This window comes from Dipodomys ordii, unplaced genomic scaffold (assembly GCF_000151885.1).
Source record: "Dipodomys ordii isolate 6190 unplaced genomic scaffold, Dord_2.0 Scaffold1, whole genome shotgun sequence".
Lineage (NCBI taxonomy): Eukaryota > Metazoa > Chordata > Mammalia > Rodentia > Heteromyidae > Dipodomys > Dipodomys ordii.
In genome coordinates this window covers 23,890,598-23,906,274 of record NW_012267217.1, presented here as the reverse complement: position 1 = coordinate 23,906,274, position 15,677 = coordinate 23,890,598, and the positions used below count along the sequence as shown (strand labels likewise).

Sequence of the window (15,677 nt, the reverse complement as noted above, 5' to 3'; positions counted from 1 at the left end):
ATAAGCATTTCATTTTATATGTAACTGAAAGGCAGGGTAGGACAGTAAAAGTTCATATTCAGCCGGGCACTGGTGTCTTACACCTGTAATCCTAGCTACTCAGGAGGCTGAGATCTGAGGTGCCTTACACTTGTAATCCTAGCCATTCAGGAGGCTGTGATCTGAGGATTGCAGTTCCAAGCCAGATCATGCAGGAAACTCTGTGAGACTCTTATCTCTAATTAACCACCAAAAAGCTAGAAGTGGAGCCGTGGCTTATATAGTAGAGTAACATCTTTGAGCAAAAATCTTAGGAACAGCACTCAGGTCCTGAATTCAAGCCATAGGACTGGCACAAAAAAAAAAATTAAAAATACCAAAGCAACTAGTTCTTCCTCCCATCACACCTACTTTTAGATGTCATTACAATAATTGAAAGAAGGGACTAGAAAGGACTACTTGCATCTGCCTTCTCCTTTGAGATGTTAATAGCTATAAAGTCTTTACAAAGTGTAAAAAGTCAAGGAACAACAAAAGGAAGTGATACTGTCTTTGTGTTTTAGTTCAGCCCAGGTAACATTTTTCACTATCTTCCCCACGTGAAAACACAAAGGACCCAGGACCAAGACTACAAATAGGAACAAAGGCTACAAACAAATGGGAATGGCCTATTGAGTCTTTTTTTTGGGGGGGGGGCGGTCCTGAGACTGGTACTTGAACTCTTGATCTGATACTTTTGCTCATTTGGTTGGCACTCTATCACCTAGTCATACCTCCAACTCTTTTCTAGTCTTTAGCTTCACTTCCTGTATGGGGACCAGGAAATGTTTCTTTATTTTTTTCCTATTTCATCCTACTTTATCCTGCCATACTAAAGTAAATCTTTGCCAAAACAACAACAACAACAACAAAACAAACAACAACAAAAACTGATGATCTTTTTCCAGATAAGACTATGTACCATATGAGGTGATTAGATCTTTGGTATGAATATATGTAAGATTCTCTCTCCCTCCCTCTCTCCCTCCTTCCCTCCCTCTCTGTCTCTCTCTCTTACTTGCTCCTTATCTATTTTTATATTAGTATAGGAAATAACTTCAACAAGATGGTCTTTTAAACAATTTTGATATATTTCCTTTTTCTTCATCTATGGCTGATTACAGTGATTAAAATACAAGGATATAAAAGTCACTTCTACTTAGGATTTTATTGTCAAATGAATTCAGAAACTAGAATAGTTAAAACAAGGAATAGAGGTATTAGATGTGCAGTGGGGGGGCAGGGAAGATGGGAGGAAGTAAAGGAAAATGGAGCAAAATAAGCCAAAGCCTTAGAACTAAATATAAGGGCAAATGACAAAGAGAAAAAAAGTAGTTCATGTTATGTTCTGAAGTTATAAAGAAGTCTGAAAAATACATAGCTTATGAACTGTAGAACTTTTTAAAAAGATGTTTTAACTCGTTATCCATATGTTCAGCATCCAAACAACCAGTATATAATCAAGACGGTTACATACCAAACTGTCACCACTCTAAGATATGTGAATGATAAAACGAGATTATTTTCCTTTGTATAAAAGTAATTTTAAGGGCTAGAAAAGTGGCTCAGTGGTAGAGCATGCATGCATGAAGCCCTGGGTTCAAGTCCTCAGCACCACATAAGCAGAAAAGCCTGAAGTGGTGCTGTGGCTCAAGTGGTAGAGCACTAGCCTTGAGCTGATGAGCTGAGGGACAGTACCCAGGCCCAGAGTTCAGCTCCCCCTTCCCACCCCCAAAAAATAATTAAAATAATTAAAACAAGAAGGTATTACTTGGACTGGGCAAAGTTGTTTAAGTCATAGAGCACCTGCCTGGCAAGTGCAAAGATCCAAGTTCAACTCCAAGTACCATTAAAACAACAACAACAACAAAACCACTCAGGTATAAAAAGCCTGATTGTTTATAATCAATGTATTATTTTTAAAAATGAAGAACTAAAAGCCAATTAAAAACAAAGGCAGCTAAGACAAAAACCATATGAATGTGCCAAAGCTTCTTTAAAGGCATGCCATCATTCCAGAAAACAGCATTTTTTTCCCAAACAACAAATCAAACTCCAAAGCTATTTTGCTTTAAGGAGGAGATGGAATTGGTCCCCCTTGAAAAGTGTAAGATTCACACAGACATACTAGATGTTTCAGGTAAAAGGAAACATAATCTCCATGCTTTGGGAGAGTAAGCAAGGCAATTTTAAACCTTAAAAATGTTCATACTGGGGGCTGGGAAGGTAGCTCAATGGTAAGTGCATGCCTTGCATGCATGTGGCCCTGGATTCTATTCCTCAGCACCACATAAGCAGAAAAAGCCAGTAGTGGTGCTGTGGCTCAAGTTGTAGAGCTGAAGAGTTGAGGGACAAGGCCCAGGCTCAGAATTTAGGCCCCATGACCAACAAAAAAAAAGTTCATACTGCCGGATGCTGGTGGCTCACACCTGTAATCCTAGCTACTCAGAGGCTGAGATCTGAGGATCAAGGTTCAAAGCCAGCCCAGGCAGGGAAGTTCATGAAACTCTTATCTCCAATTAACCACTAGAAAACCGGAAGTGGCACTGTGGCTCAAGTGGAAGAGTGCTTGCCTTGAGCTGAAGAGCTCACAGACAGCACTCAGGAAAAAAGTACATACATTCACTAACTAACAGTATCACTTTTGGAACTATAGTCTAAGAAAATAAATGAATAAAGCAGCCAAATATGATGACACACAACTGTAATCCCAGTAGTTGAGAGGCTATATAGTATGGGCTATAGAGTGAGACCCTGTCTGAAAAAAAGGAAGAGAAGGAGGACAAAAAAACCAGCTATTTTAATGAAACTTGTCATAGTAGTTTTCATTAAGTGCATCAATAAAAATTTATTGAAAAGTATTGTGTACTCCACTGAACAGAGTTTTTTTTTTTAACAGAGTTTTGAACGCTGGATATACAGTAATCAAGACAAAACATCCTGTCATTAAAGTACTTGTACTTTGGAAGAAAGATGGACAAACAAATGTCAGATGGACACAGGTGAATGAATAGACCCACTAAAACAAAGAATGGTAATAACAGAAGAGAGTGAGAGAGGTCGGGTATACTATGTGTTATTTTATATTTAGTGATTAGAAAAGCTTTTGACATACTGATATTTGAACAGAGTCCTAAACAAACCAAAAAACAGGAAGAATATCTAAAGGAAGCTATCTAAAGAGATATTTAAAGGAAGAATATTTCAAAGAGAAGGAACAGTAATTATTAATACTAAGATACATCTGAGACCTTCAAGAGGAAATATCAAAGAGCTGATCAAAATTTTGAGTCAAGTTCAGGAGAAAACAAACTTGAGCTATAATTACTATTTAGTATTCAAAGGCTATGAGACCATGTAGAAAGTAAGAAAAAAAAGAATTAAGGACTGAGCCCTGAGGTCATATAAATTAAGAGACAGATGAGAAGGGTCCAGCCATAAAGACTAAAAAGAAATAGCTAATGAGGGAAAAGGAAAAGAATGCTGCCTAGGTATGAAGTGAACAGAAGGTTTCAGGAAAAAAGTACCCCATCATGTCAACCTCTGTTGACAGTCAATTAAGAGGATTGCTTACAATTAGGAATGTAGATATGCCGACTGTAAAAAGAAACACGGATTCTTTACAGAAACAAATTGTTTGACTTGAGAATCTGCTGCTTTAGCCTTGAATTCAGACCTGGACATGTGAATTGCTTTGACCAACAAGACTTTAGCAAAGAAACATACATAGCATAAGCTTGCAAAGTATGCGTTTGCATACAGGAACTTCCTCTCTCTTTTGCTACTAGAATCTCTTTTACCACCATATGGATGGGACATTCTAGAATGAAACAAATGGCCACTGCCCCAGCTAATATCAAGCCACCAGACAGTAATGAGGCCATTCTTGCCAGAAAGGCCAAGTAGATCAGATCTAACTGAAATTAATCTACAATATTATGACCAAGTAAAGTGGCTTTTGTCTAAGTCACTAAGATTTAGGAGAGCATGTTATGAAAAAAAAAAAGCCAATTGACAAAAGATTGTAGCCCCAAACCACTCCAGGCAGAAAAATCCACAAGACTTCATCTCAATGGAAGAAGCTGAGTATAGTGGTATATGCCTTTCATTCTTTTGCTATAGTAGGAATAAAGATAGGAGAATCACAGTCACAGTGTACACTAAAGCAGGAAGCAAAGACACTATCTCAGAAATAACAAGTACAAAAAGCCAACTGGTAAGAAGATACTGTTGACAAAAAAAGAGACTTGAAGCTAGGTACTGGTGGCTCACAACTATAATTTTAACTACCCAGGAGGCTGAGATCTGAGGATCGTGATTCAAAGCCAAAGCCAACTTGGGTAGGGAAGTCTGTGAGACTTTTATTTATTTATTTATTTATTTATTTATTTTGGCCAGTCCTGGGGCTTGAACTTAGGGTCTGGGTGCTGTCCTTGAGCCTTTCTGTGCTCAAGGCTAGTACTCTACCACTTGAGCCACAGCATCACTTCTGGCTTTTTATGAGTAGTTTACTGGAGATAAATCTCATGAGCTTTCCTGCTCAGGCTGGCTTTGAACTGCAATCCTCAGATCTCAGCCTCCCAAGTAGCTATTATTATAGGCATGAGCCTCCAGCACCTGGCTCTATGAGCCTCTTAACTCCAATTTATCACCTTGAGCAAAAAAGCTCAAGGGACAGTGCTCAGGCCCTTAATACAAGCCCCAGGACTAGCACAAAAAAAAAAAAAAGAACTAAAAAAAAAAAAGGAGATACTTCAATGGAGCAGTAGATTCAAGAATCTGGTATGGAAATCCAACTGGAGTTGAAAGTAAAATATGAATGGATGGGAAGAATGGAACAGAAGGCCTTTGGCTATACCAACTGAGCTTAAGAGGTTTCTCTGTTACATTGTTGAGTAGGTGTTCCTACCCTCTCAAAACTCCTACAAATATATACAGTGTCAGAGTGGCAAAGTGTTCCTGCTGAAGCACTTCCTTTGGAGCATTCAGTTATACCCAACTCAAGCATACTTCCTCACATGATATGGATAACATGGAGTGATGGAGAAACTATCTACTCTGCTCCTTTACCGCCAATAAGTTTTACCAATAAACATGACTTCTGATTCACATCAATTGTCACTAGAGGTGTGAGTGAGATGTGTGTGGGTACAACATGCATAAGCACTTCTCCTTACAAGGCATTTAATTTTTTCTTAGCAAGCTTTTATGGGCTTATTGCTTCTCACTTTCCAAATAAACTCTAATCCAACAAATGTAATCATCTTCAAAAGCACTTACAAAAGCTTCAAAAAAAAAGCATTTTAAAATGTCAATAACATGAAAATAACCTACTTGGCAATCCGTAGTTTTCCAACTTCACCTCTTCCAGGGGCTTTAGCCCATTGCTGTGATAAATATTTAGGAACCTAAAATGAAGCAAAACATTTTGCAGATGATGAATATGGGGTATCCAAGAATTGTACAACTTACCCCATAATTAGTAAATTAGTAAATGTGAGAGGCAGGACTCAAATCCAAACCGTCTCCAAAGTCTATGTTCCAGGACAGTCCATGAGACATTCACCAAAGGTGGGAGAAGGAAGCCAAATGTATCAAACACTATGCTGAGTCTTCTACATCCATCATTTCCCGAATTACTCCAATAATCTGCCTGAAAAAATCATTCTCCTTACTCAAAACTGTGAGAATTGAAATAGCACAGCTAGTAGACTGAGGTTAGTCTTAGGTGTTCTTTATTACACCACATTGCTTTTCATGTGAGTACATATGCTACAGGATGGAAACAATTTAAGAGGAACACAATATTAAAGATTTCATATCTTTCAGGGCACAGTGGCTCACACCTGCAATCATAGGAACTCAGGAGGCTGAGATCTGCGCGGTTCAAAGCCAGCTGGGGCAGGAAAGTCCATGAGACTCTTATCTACAATTAACCACCAAAAAACCAGAAGTGGCGCTGCGACTCAGGTAGTAAGTAGAGTGCTTGCTCTGAGCTGAAGAGCTCAGAGATAGTGCCCAGGCCCAGAGTTCAAGCCCCATGACCAACAAAATAAAAGGATATTTCGTATCTTAACAAAAAATTTCAGCTATACTGCATTCCATTCATTTGAACATGGCAAACTACTTATAATTTGTAGAGCCATTAGGGGCAAAAAGCCCATAAACATAAAGAGGATTTATTCACCCCAAATAAGTAGAAATTCCAGAGCTAACTTTAAGAAGGCTTGAGAAATGGCCCAGTGATACCCTAAGGACTTTGTCATCATTTCTTCCCTTCCCCATTTTGATTCGGTTCTTACATAGGTTTTTCCTTAGGGAGCAAGACACCTGAAGCAGCTCCTGAAGAATAAGAGCCTTGTTCCCAAAGTCTCTAGCCAAAATGTTTCTCTTGGAGCCAACTTGGTCATATGCTCACCCTTGGGCCTAAACTGTACTCAAAAATGAAATACTTTCACTGGCTGGCCAGAATCAACGACTTCTTTAGAGAAGGGTAGCCAACAATATTAGAAACAGATGCAAGAGAAGAAAGTCTTAGTTTCCATAAGTAAAATAAAGGTGCTCTTACAATGTCAGAATAAACAGATACTAATTAGTCAGATAAGCAATAAATGGCACTGGGAAACTGAGAATCCATATATAGAAGAATGAAACCGGACTATCACTCACTAGTTACAAAAATCAATTCAAAATAAAGACTTAAATGTAAGACTCAAAACAATAAAATTCCTAGACAAAAACACAGGGAAAAAGCTAGACAGTAGAATGGTCAAAGATTCTTGAACAAGACTCAAAACCACAGAGAACAAAAGCAAACATAGGTAACTGGGATTACACCAAACTTAAAAACTCTGTACAGGGGCTGGGAAGGTGGCTCAGTGGTAGAGCACTTGCCTTGCATGACTGAGGCCCTGGGTTCGATTCCTCAGCACCACATAAGCAAAAAGAAAAAAGCCGGAAGTGGCGCTGCGGCTCAAGTGGTAGAGTGCTAGCCTTGAGCTGAAGAGCTCAGGGACAGCGCCCAGGCCCAGAGTTCAAGCCCCACGACCGGACCCCCCCCCCAAAAAAAAAACTCTGTACAGCTTCTTATAAGAGGTTTTCATTTGCAAAGTAATAATTGACATAAATATTCCCTGGACTAAAAAATCAAAGACAAAGCAAGAAGTAAAGGCTAATTTGTAAGCAGTATTTCAGAAAGATTATAGCAATAGGGTATTAATTTATACAGTGGAAGGACTCAAAGATTTTATTTGATGTTATAATGATATTTGTATAGATCTTATATTTTGTTGTAATCATTTATTGCCACAGAGATATATCAATAGAAATATAATTTAATTCATCAAATTTTTAAACTTAACATATAAAAACACTAAAACTGCACATATTAAGAAGGTGCCATATGATGTTTTGATAAACATATTCTCAAACATTTATATTTTTTTTTCTGGTCCTGGGGCTTGAACTCTGGGCCTGGGCACTGTCCCTCAGTTCTTCAACTCAAGGCTAGTGCTCTACCTCTTGAGCCACAGCACCATGTCCGGTTTTCTGAGTGGTTTATTGGAGATAAGAGTCTCATGGACTTTCCTGGCCTGGGCTGGCTTTGAACCACGATTCTCAGATCTCAGTCTCCTGAGTAGCTAGGATTACAGCGTGAGCCACCGGCGCCCAGCACATTTACCATTTTTTATTTTATTTTTTATTTTTTTATTTTTTGGTCCAGTTGTGGGGCCTGAACTCTGGGCCTGGGCACTGTCCCTCAACTCTTCAGCTCAAGGCTAGCGCTCTACCACTTGAGCCACAGCGCCACTTCCGGCTTTTTTCTTTTTTGCTTATGTGGTGCTGAGGAATTGAACCCAGGGCCTCATGCATGCAAGGCAAGCGCTCTACCACTGAGCCACCTTCCCAGCCCCTCATTTACCATTTTTTAATAGCATACATATCCCAAATCCCTTTTTGTCTTGTTTCTGAGACATACAGTACACTTCCTATCCATAGTTCCTTCCCAGTTAAGAGAAAGAAAATGTGAGAACATTACCCAACATGACGCCTTGACTGCAGTTGTGAGACACTATAAAGCAGAGGGCACAGCAAAGATGAACCAGGACTCCCCATTCCCACCCAGAGAATTGTAAAATATTAAGATGTGTTTTAAAGCTCTGAAGTCTGAGCTAATAGGTTATGTAGCAGTACATGGTTAATGCATTAAGTGACATTCACTCTTCTAAATATTTAAAAATATTAACCATTCGATCCTGATACAATACTATTATTTTTCTATTTTACAAAAGTGAGGAAACTGAGGTACAACGCAGTTAGCCAATTTGTTCAGGATCACATATCATTTAAACGGGGTCTATTAGGAAAGAAGAAGGGGGTTAGGGAGAGTAATAGAGAGGCAAATATTATCAAAGTACGGTGTATGCATGTATGAAAATGTACTAACAGCCCTATTCTGTAAAATTGATATATGCTAATAAAAACATAAACATTCCTAAGATCCTCTGCCCTCTCTGCCAACTAAGTCTGAAAAGAATAAGGGAGGGAGAAAGAATAAGTAATCGTATGGTTCCAACCTCCAAAACACTCGTCAATTTATCACTTAGGAGATCCCTGGGTTGTTTCCACCACTCCATACTTCTCATTGAAAATAACATGTAGGGCTGGGAAGGTGGCTCAGTGGTAGAGCACTTGCCTTGCATGCATGAGGTCCTGGGTTCGATTCCTCAGCACCACATAAGCAAAAAGAAAAAAGCCGGAAGTGGCACTGTGGCTCAAGTGGTAGAGCGCTAGCCTTGAGCTGAAGAGCTGAGGGACAGCGCCCAGGCCCAGAGTTCTGGCCCCACAACCGGACCCCCCCCCCAAAAAAAAAGAAGATGTAGTCAAAGTACTAGGTAAAAAAGATGTTTTCTCAGATTTCCCCAAACCAAGGAAAGTGCAAGAAATTACTCAATTAAGCATTATCTGCTCAGAGAAATACCCCTTGACCCAGTAAACCAGGTCAAGTTTCTACACTATTTACACTCCCACAATAGTATTCCTTCTATCAATGCCTTGTTTGACTGAAATTATTTTCCTAACAACTAATACCCGATTAGTCTAAAAGTCCTAGTCTCTTGTATTAGGCTATCAGTTCTAGTTTATACAACAAGGACTGTCATACTCACTATAACATACTTCCAACCTAGCAGTGATCAGCAAGCACTGAAAGCTTGTTAGATGAACCAATCTGTGTCTACACAGTAACTTAAGCTGAGCAGAGTACTAAAGGCACCCCTTCTTTTGAAGCCAAAGTGCTAAGGTGATTTGTACAAAACTTACTTCCCACAGAGTTTTTCTGGCAACTCTGCTCCATTGAGTAGGTAGTTCTATCATTACTAGTCTCCAGAATCCTGTTTCTCCTAGAGGCAATTTAAGTGGACTTTTTAATGTGACATTCCCTATTATACGGCTTTAGGATGGGATGTCTGAATTTTCCTGTTGCTGAGAGTATGATCAGCAGGTAACCCTCAGCTATCATCCTTTTAATAATGGCCACCTATGAAGAGAAAAGTCCCTGATATAGACATGTCCTCTTCCTGGGGTAATTCACATCCAATAATTGGTGGTGGGAAAAGAGAATAATCATGGCTTACCTTGGGACTGGATGATACTCTCTGACCAACATGCTACTTAAATGCTTTCCTTTCACAGTGCAGGTAACAAGAGCAAACCTTAATAAACCCCTGCTATGCATCTCTATCTCAGTTTACTCTCCTATTTTCTTGAAGTTCAAGATACAGAGCTACAACTGAGAACTGCAAAATCCAGTCTTCAACCCACATTTGAACCTCCAGAGACAGAATCCAGTAAAGAGATCCAAAGGAATGCAAAAAAGACATTTCCTATTGTTGGCATACATTTTGTCATTTTGTAACCAAATAACATTTAACCTGAACCACGCTGTTCCATGCCTGGCAAGATAACTGACCTCCCGCCTTAATTTTATCATCTGAGAAATATTAAAAAAAAATAGTTTATTTCATAATGTATTGGTACATAAGAAACATAGGCTCTTTTTTTCTGCCAGGTTTTGCTGTATCATTTACACTTTTCAGATTTTTCATCATTGTGCCCAAATACCTGACAGAAATAACTTGAGAGTGAGGTGCTAGTGGCTCATGCCTATAATTTCAGTTACTTAGGAGGTTGAGAGCTGAGAATCATGGTTCAAAGCCACTTCCAGCAGAAAAGTCCATGAGACTCTTATCTCTAATCAACCACCAGAAAGCCAGAAGTAGTGCTGTTGTTCAAATGGTAGAGCACTAGCTTTGAGCACAAAACCTCAGGGACAGTGTGTAGGCCCTTAGTTCAAAGTCTAGGACTGGCACAAAAATAAATATAAAAAAAGAAAGAACTTGAAGAAAGATTTATTTTGCCCATGGTTTCAGAAGTTTCATTTTTTACTGATGGGGAGGGCATGGCAGTACATAGCAGTTCATTTTACGGTGGGCAGGAAACAGGAATAAAGGAAGGGGCCAAGGCAAGATATAAAAGGGTACATCCAGTGACCTACTTCCTCAAACAAGGCCCTACCTCCCACCTTCTGCCACCTCTGATAATGCCATCATGTTATAAATCTATTAAAGGATTAATTCATTCTTGATCTAATCCTCTCTGGAACTGGCTCCACAAACACATCCAAAGATGTGCTTTACTAAATCTTTTAGCATTCCTCAATCCTATCTACTGACAATCAGAAGTAACCATCACATTATCCATTCTAGTTTCACCTCTTTCTTTCTGATACATAGCTTTCTTTTCTTTGTTCACCAATGTCCAAGTGCTGGTATATCTATGAAGAAGTAAAATCCAAGGTAGCATGTGCTGTTGGCTAAAGAATAGCACATTCATAGTGTATGATGTCCATTTCTTCCAACAAGCAGTCAAAACAATTACACCAGGAAAGTTGATTGGGATAGACAGAAACACTTCTTTGTAGGCAAGAAAGCTGTTGGTTAGACTTAGAACCACCCCCTGGAAAAACATACTTATACGTCTGTTCATTTCTTTTATATAAAAATAAAAAAACAAAAAACCCAGCATGCTAAGTTAACAGGAGGTTGCAAACAAAAATAAAACATTACAACTATCTTTTAAAAAGGAGAACAAATCATTGGCTTGAACTGAGTTCTTTGTATGAGTTAGGTTCTTTTTAGTAAAAGTTGCCACCAAATTCTAACAACTTTTACTTAAAAAGTTGTCCTAATTCTTCAGGCTTCATTAGCACATACCTATGATCCTGTGAAAACTGTCTGCCTATGGTTATTTTTCCTTGTAAACTGCATTGTGCAATGCCAAACTTGACTTTTTGTCTAAAATAATCTTTTGCATCTTTGCTGTATGCAAAAGATCCTGCCCATTCCTATTAACTGCAATTAGGACACCTCCAGCTCACAATATAACAATGTGAGTATGTTGCTCTAACATCTCCTTTTTGTTTTCAAATATGTAAAATGTTAGCAATCATGTTCAGTCTAGCTTTGCTATTCCACTTTCCATGCTATACTACTGTCCACTCATCCAAATCCTGTACAGAAAACATTTATTGAAAATTCACTGTAGTCCAAACACAAATGCATCATCTTAAGCCCCACCATTTTTCAAGTCTTTCTTTGGTATTTAAAATAGATCTCCTTAAGGACTCTTCCATTTAACAAGCAGCTGGAGACAGACATATATGTCATTTACTTCATCTTTTTAAGTCGTACAGATATAGCTATAGGAAAAGGCAAATGGATGTCAGAGAGTAAGGATAGGTTTGAAGAGAGCAGTCATGCATTCATTGCATATTGATTGAATAATTACTTTATGCCAAAAACTATTAAAAATGTGACAGGCAAAGTTCCTGTATAATACAGGTCTGATCTGCCAGCCAATAATCATGAGAATTGGGGAGTTCGAAGGTTTCCTTAGATTTAGTTGATAAGAACTCACTTATATGATAAAACAGTTAAAGAAGACATTAATAAACTAAAGCTTCCTGTATTTTATTTAAGGTTCAAAGACTTTCAATCCTACGCACTCTGCCTAACTTTTATAAACTGTATCTAAGAGATAATCACTAATATGAAGAAGCAAGCCACTTCAAGACTAACCAAAATTGCCTCTTCACATAAATTAGATATCAATGGCCAATTTGATGAGATTCAATTGTGCTCTAAAATGAAAATAAAAATCGAAATAGTCAATGGCCTCTTGTTCCATAAATGCAAGCAAACAAGAGGTTTTCTCTGTGTGTGTGTGTGTGTGTGTACTGTTTGCAATTATCTCTTTTCTCTTTCTGTTTTTTGTTCTTTTGGTTTATGCCCTGTTGTCACTGATTTTTATTTCTGTACCCTTTGTCTTGTATATGAGTTTATCTGATTTGGGGAAGGGGAATCACAGAAACGGTGGGACAAAGGTGAACCAATGCAACAGTGATACTAGACACTATGTTGGAAAGAACTTTACAACTGGCGGCGGGGGGTGGGGGGGGAGAAGGAGTGGAAGGGATAAGCAGAGAAAATGAAGGAGAGGATAACAATGTTCAAAAAACAATGTACTCATTACCTTACTTATGTAACTGTAACCCCCTCTGTACATCACCTTTACAGTTTAAAAAAAATTCTCTCAATTATTTAACCTAGAGAACACTTTAAGGGTGTAGGGTGTACTCAGGGGCTCCAGTTCCACTTACTGGAGGAGAAGCCAGCCCCTCCACTAACTTGCATGGATGCATACTTACACATCTGTTCCACCCAAGAGAAAGATTCAAGGAATTCTTTGTTGTGGGGTAAAGAGAGGGGAAGGGGTCGTGTCAGGGCTAGGCTAGGCGGGTTCATTAAGTGAACTGTCGAAACAAAAACCACTCCCGCCTCCGAGAAGGCGCTCGGTGGAGGCGCCGGGCGCGGGCAGCCGAGGCTGCGCCCGTCCCGGAGCGCCCGTCCCGGAGCGCCCGTCCCGGAGCGCCCGCGCCCGGGGAGCCCCGCGGCCTTTACCTTGACCAGCCACACGCCCGTGTTCTGCTTGGCGCCCGTCAGATCGAGCTCCCCGCGTTCGGCCATGAGCCTGCCGCCAGCGGAGGCGTGGCAGCCAGAGCAGAGGGCCCGGGAGAAGAAGGGCTGGGAGCCGAGCGCCCCGAGACCCAGGCGGCCACCGCACGCCGGGAGAAGCCGGCGCCGACCACCTAAGCAGGAAACAAGGAAGTCGGGAACAGAGGAACACGCTGCCAGGAGCAGGGAACTGCGCTTGCGCACTGCTGCGTCAGTACGGCGCGCGGTTGAGGACATACTTCCTGTTTCCGCCGATGCTTTTTTGTGGGCGTGGCTCGCTGGTTTGGAGGCTTCTGAGTGCTTTAAATCTAGAGTGGAAAGGGCCAAAGCATTCAAGTCAAGGTCTACATAAAAACAAATACATACATGCATACGTGCATGCATGCATGCATGCAGACAGACAGACAGACAGACATGAAAGTACGGATCGAGGAAACAAATCCTTGCCAAGGAGTGCTTAACATTTGCAGGACAGACTTGGGGGTAATAAATTGACTTTCTTCAGGCACTAAAGAGTGGGTGGATATCGGAGGTGATAGGGTAAATTAGACTTTGCCAGAGAACCACTCAGACATCCAGGTACAGAGAACAAAGAAAGGTTTATTGCCGGAAAGAGGGCCGGCAAGACCCCTTCTCACAAGGGAGAAGTGAGAAGCAGCACCGGCTATTGTCTGAGGTGACCTATGTAACCTAGGAGGTTTAGGAGGGGCTAGAAGGGGCTAGAAGGCGGAGACCCTGATGTGGATGTGTGGGCCAGGGGCTTCATCATGGTGGACTAGGATTTATGGCTGCTGTCCAAATAGTAGATAAGGAGCCCTTCAGCTGCCCAGACCTGAAGGTCATTCTAACGGGCTCCTATTGCCTTATATGGTGGCAACTGCCCCAGAGAAATGCCATCTCAATGTAAGGGAGGCTGATTACTTACTGCATTTGCTAAATGGGCCTAGTGTTGCCTAGGAAGGAAGCATGCTAAACTGTGGAAAGGAGAAGGAGTATACTAAGGTATGAGAAGGGAGCTCATTTCGCAGGAGGGATGGGAAGGGATGTTGACTAAAGAAGAGAGTGAATGAGGATGAGTATGGTCAAAGTAGTTTATTCACATGTATACAAATAGAACTGTGAAGCCGGTAAGCTTGTGGCTCCTGCCTGCAATTCTAGCTATTCAAGAGGCTGAGATCTGAGGATCGAGGTTTAAAGCCAACCCAGGCAATAAAGTCCGTGACACTTTTTTTTTAATTTAAATTTTATTGTATAGGTAATGTACAGGAGGGTTACAGTTACATAAGGTAATGAGTACATTTCTTTCTGAACAGTGTTACCCCCTCCCTTATTTTCTCTCACCTTCCCTTCCCCACCCTCTCTCTCCCAAGTTGTAGCTATCATTCCCAACATAGTGTCTAGGGAGAATCACGGCTGAAATCGTTCACTGTTTGTCCCACCATTTCTGAGATTCTCCCTCCCTTCCCCCAAACAGATAAACTTATATACAAGATCTAATCTCCAATAAACTACTCAAAAGAAGCCAGAAGTGGCAATGTGGCTCTAGTAGTAGAGCCCTAGCCTTGAGCACAAAGAGGCTCAGGGACAGCACCCAGGCCCTGAGGTCAAGCTCCAGGACCGGCAAAAAAAAAGAACCATGAAATCTGTTGAAATTGTTTAAAGCAGAAGGGAGAGGAATAAGGGAGAGTGATAGAAGGGTGAGGTTTATTGGGATACAATGTGTGCATTTATAAATGTCACAACCAGACTCCTCTTTACAACTAATATGTGCTAATAAAAATGTTAATGAATGAATTAATAATAAAGCAGTATTCTTGGCCAAAGTTAATTAGCACAGGTAGGACTGGGTAACTTTAGGTATACTGAAATCATGCCATTTCCAGACCTGAAAAGAAAGTTCTTCTAATTAAACAAGCAGTACATATTCCTTTTAGATTCCAAACTCTGGCTACCATATAATTGGGTCAGTAATAATACAACATATAAAAGAGAAACATGATTATATCTCGCTCCTGCTTAGTTTCCTCTTCTTGATGCTAGGATATTTGAATTCTTCATTTAAACTAGGCCCTCTCAATTGGATGTGTTGTGTTCCCTATACTATACATCCAACAACAGAAAATTCATCAACCTCCCCCAACATGCCAAAATCTTCTTCAGTCATTTCAGTCTCTGCACAATTAATTCCCTTTTCTTTTTTTTTTTTTTTTTTTGTCTTTTTTTTTTCCAGGGCTGAGGACCGAACCCAGGGCCTTGCGTGTGCCCGGCGGGTGCCCTTCCGCTGGGCTAAACCCCCAGCCCCTGATTCCCTTTTCTTAGATACCCTATTTTCCCTTCCCTCATTCTCACTACTGTCCTTTGATTGATAAACTTTGACTTAACGTTTCAAGACTAATAGAAATGTCAACTTCCTATGAGATGTTTTACCAACTTCCCTCCCTTCCCCCGCCATGAAAGATGTTCCATTTCTTCATATCACAAAATGTTATACTTAGCAGACTGTGCTGATATACATGTTTATATGCTTGCTTTTATTTTCTAGATTATGAGCTCCTCCTAGGCAGAAATATTGATGTTCTTCCAGTT

General features: G+C 40.3%; 1 protein-coding gene across 1 annotated transcript in view; it reads right to left on the bottom strand.

Moving 5' to 3' along the window:
- The window catches only part of Gtf2f2 (general transcription factor IIF, polypeptide 2, 30kDa), a 138,616-nt gene extending 125,342 nt beyond the window's left edge, over window positions 1-13,274 (bottom strand). The window contains exons 1-2 of the mRNA XM_013011950.1: window positions 13,038-13,274; window positions 5,353-5,426 (exon numbers count right to left, since the gene is read on the bottom strand). Coding sequence (XP_012867404.1) covers window positions 5,353-5,426; window positions 13,038-13,103 — 140 coding nt within the window. The 5' untranslated portion in view covers window positions 13,104-13,274. The remainder of the gene's footprint in view (window positions 1-5,352; window positions 5,427-13,037) is intronic.
- Window positions 13,275-15,677: the final 2,403 nt, after the last annotated feature.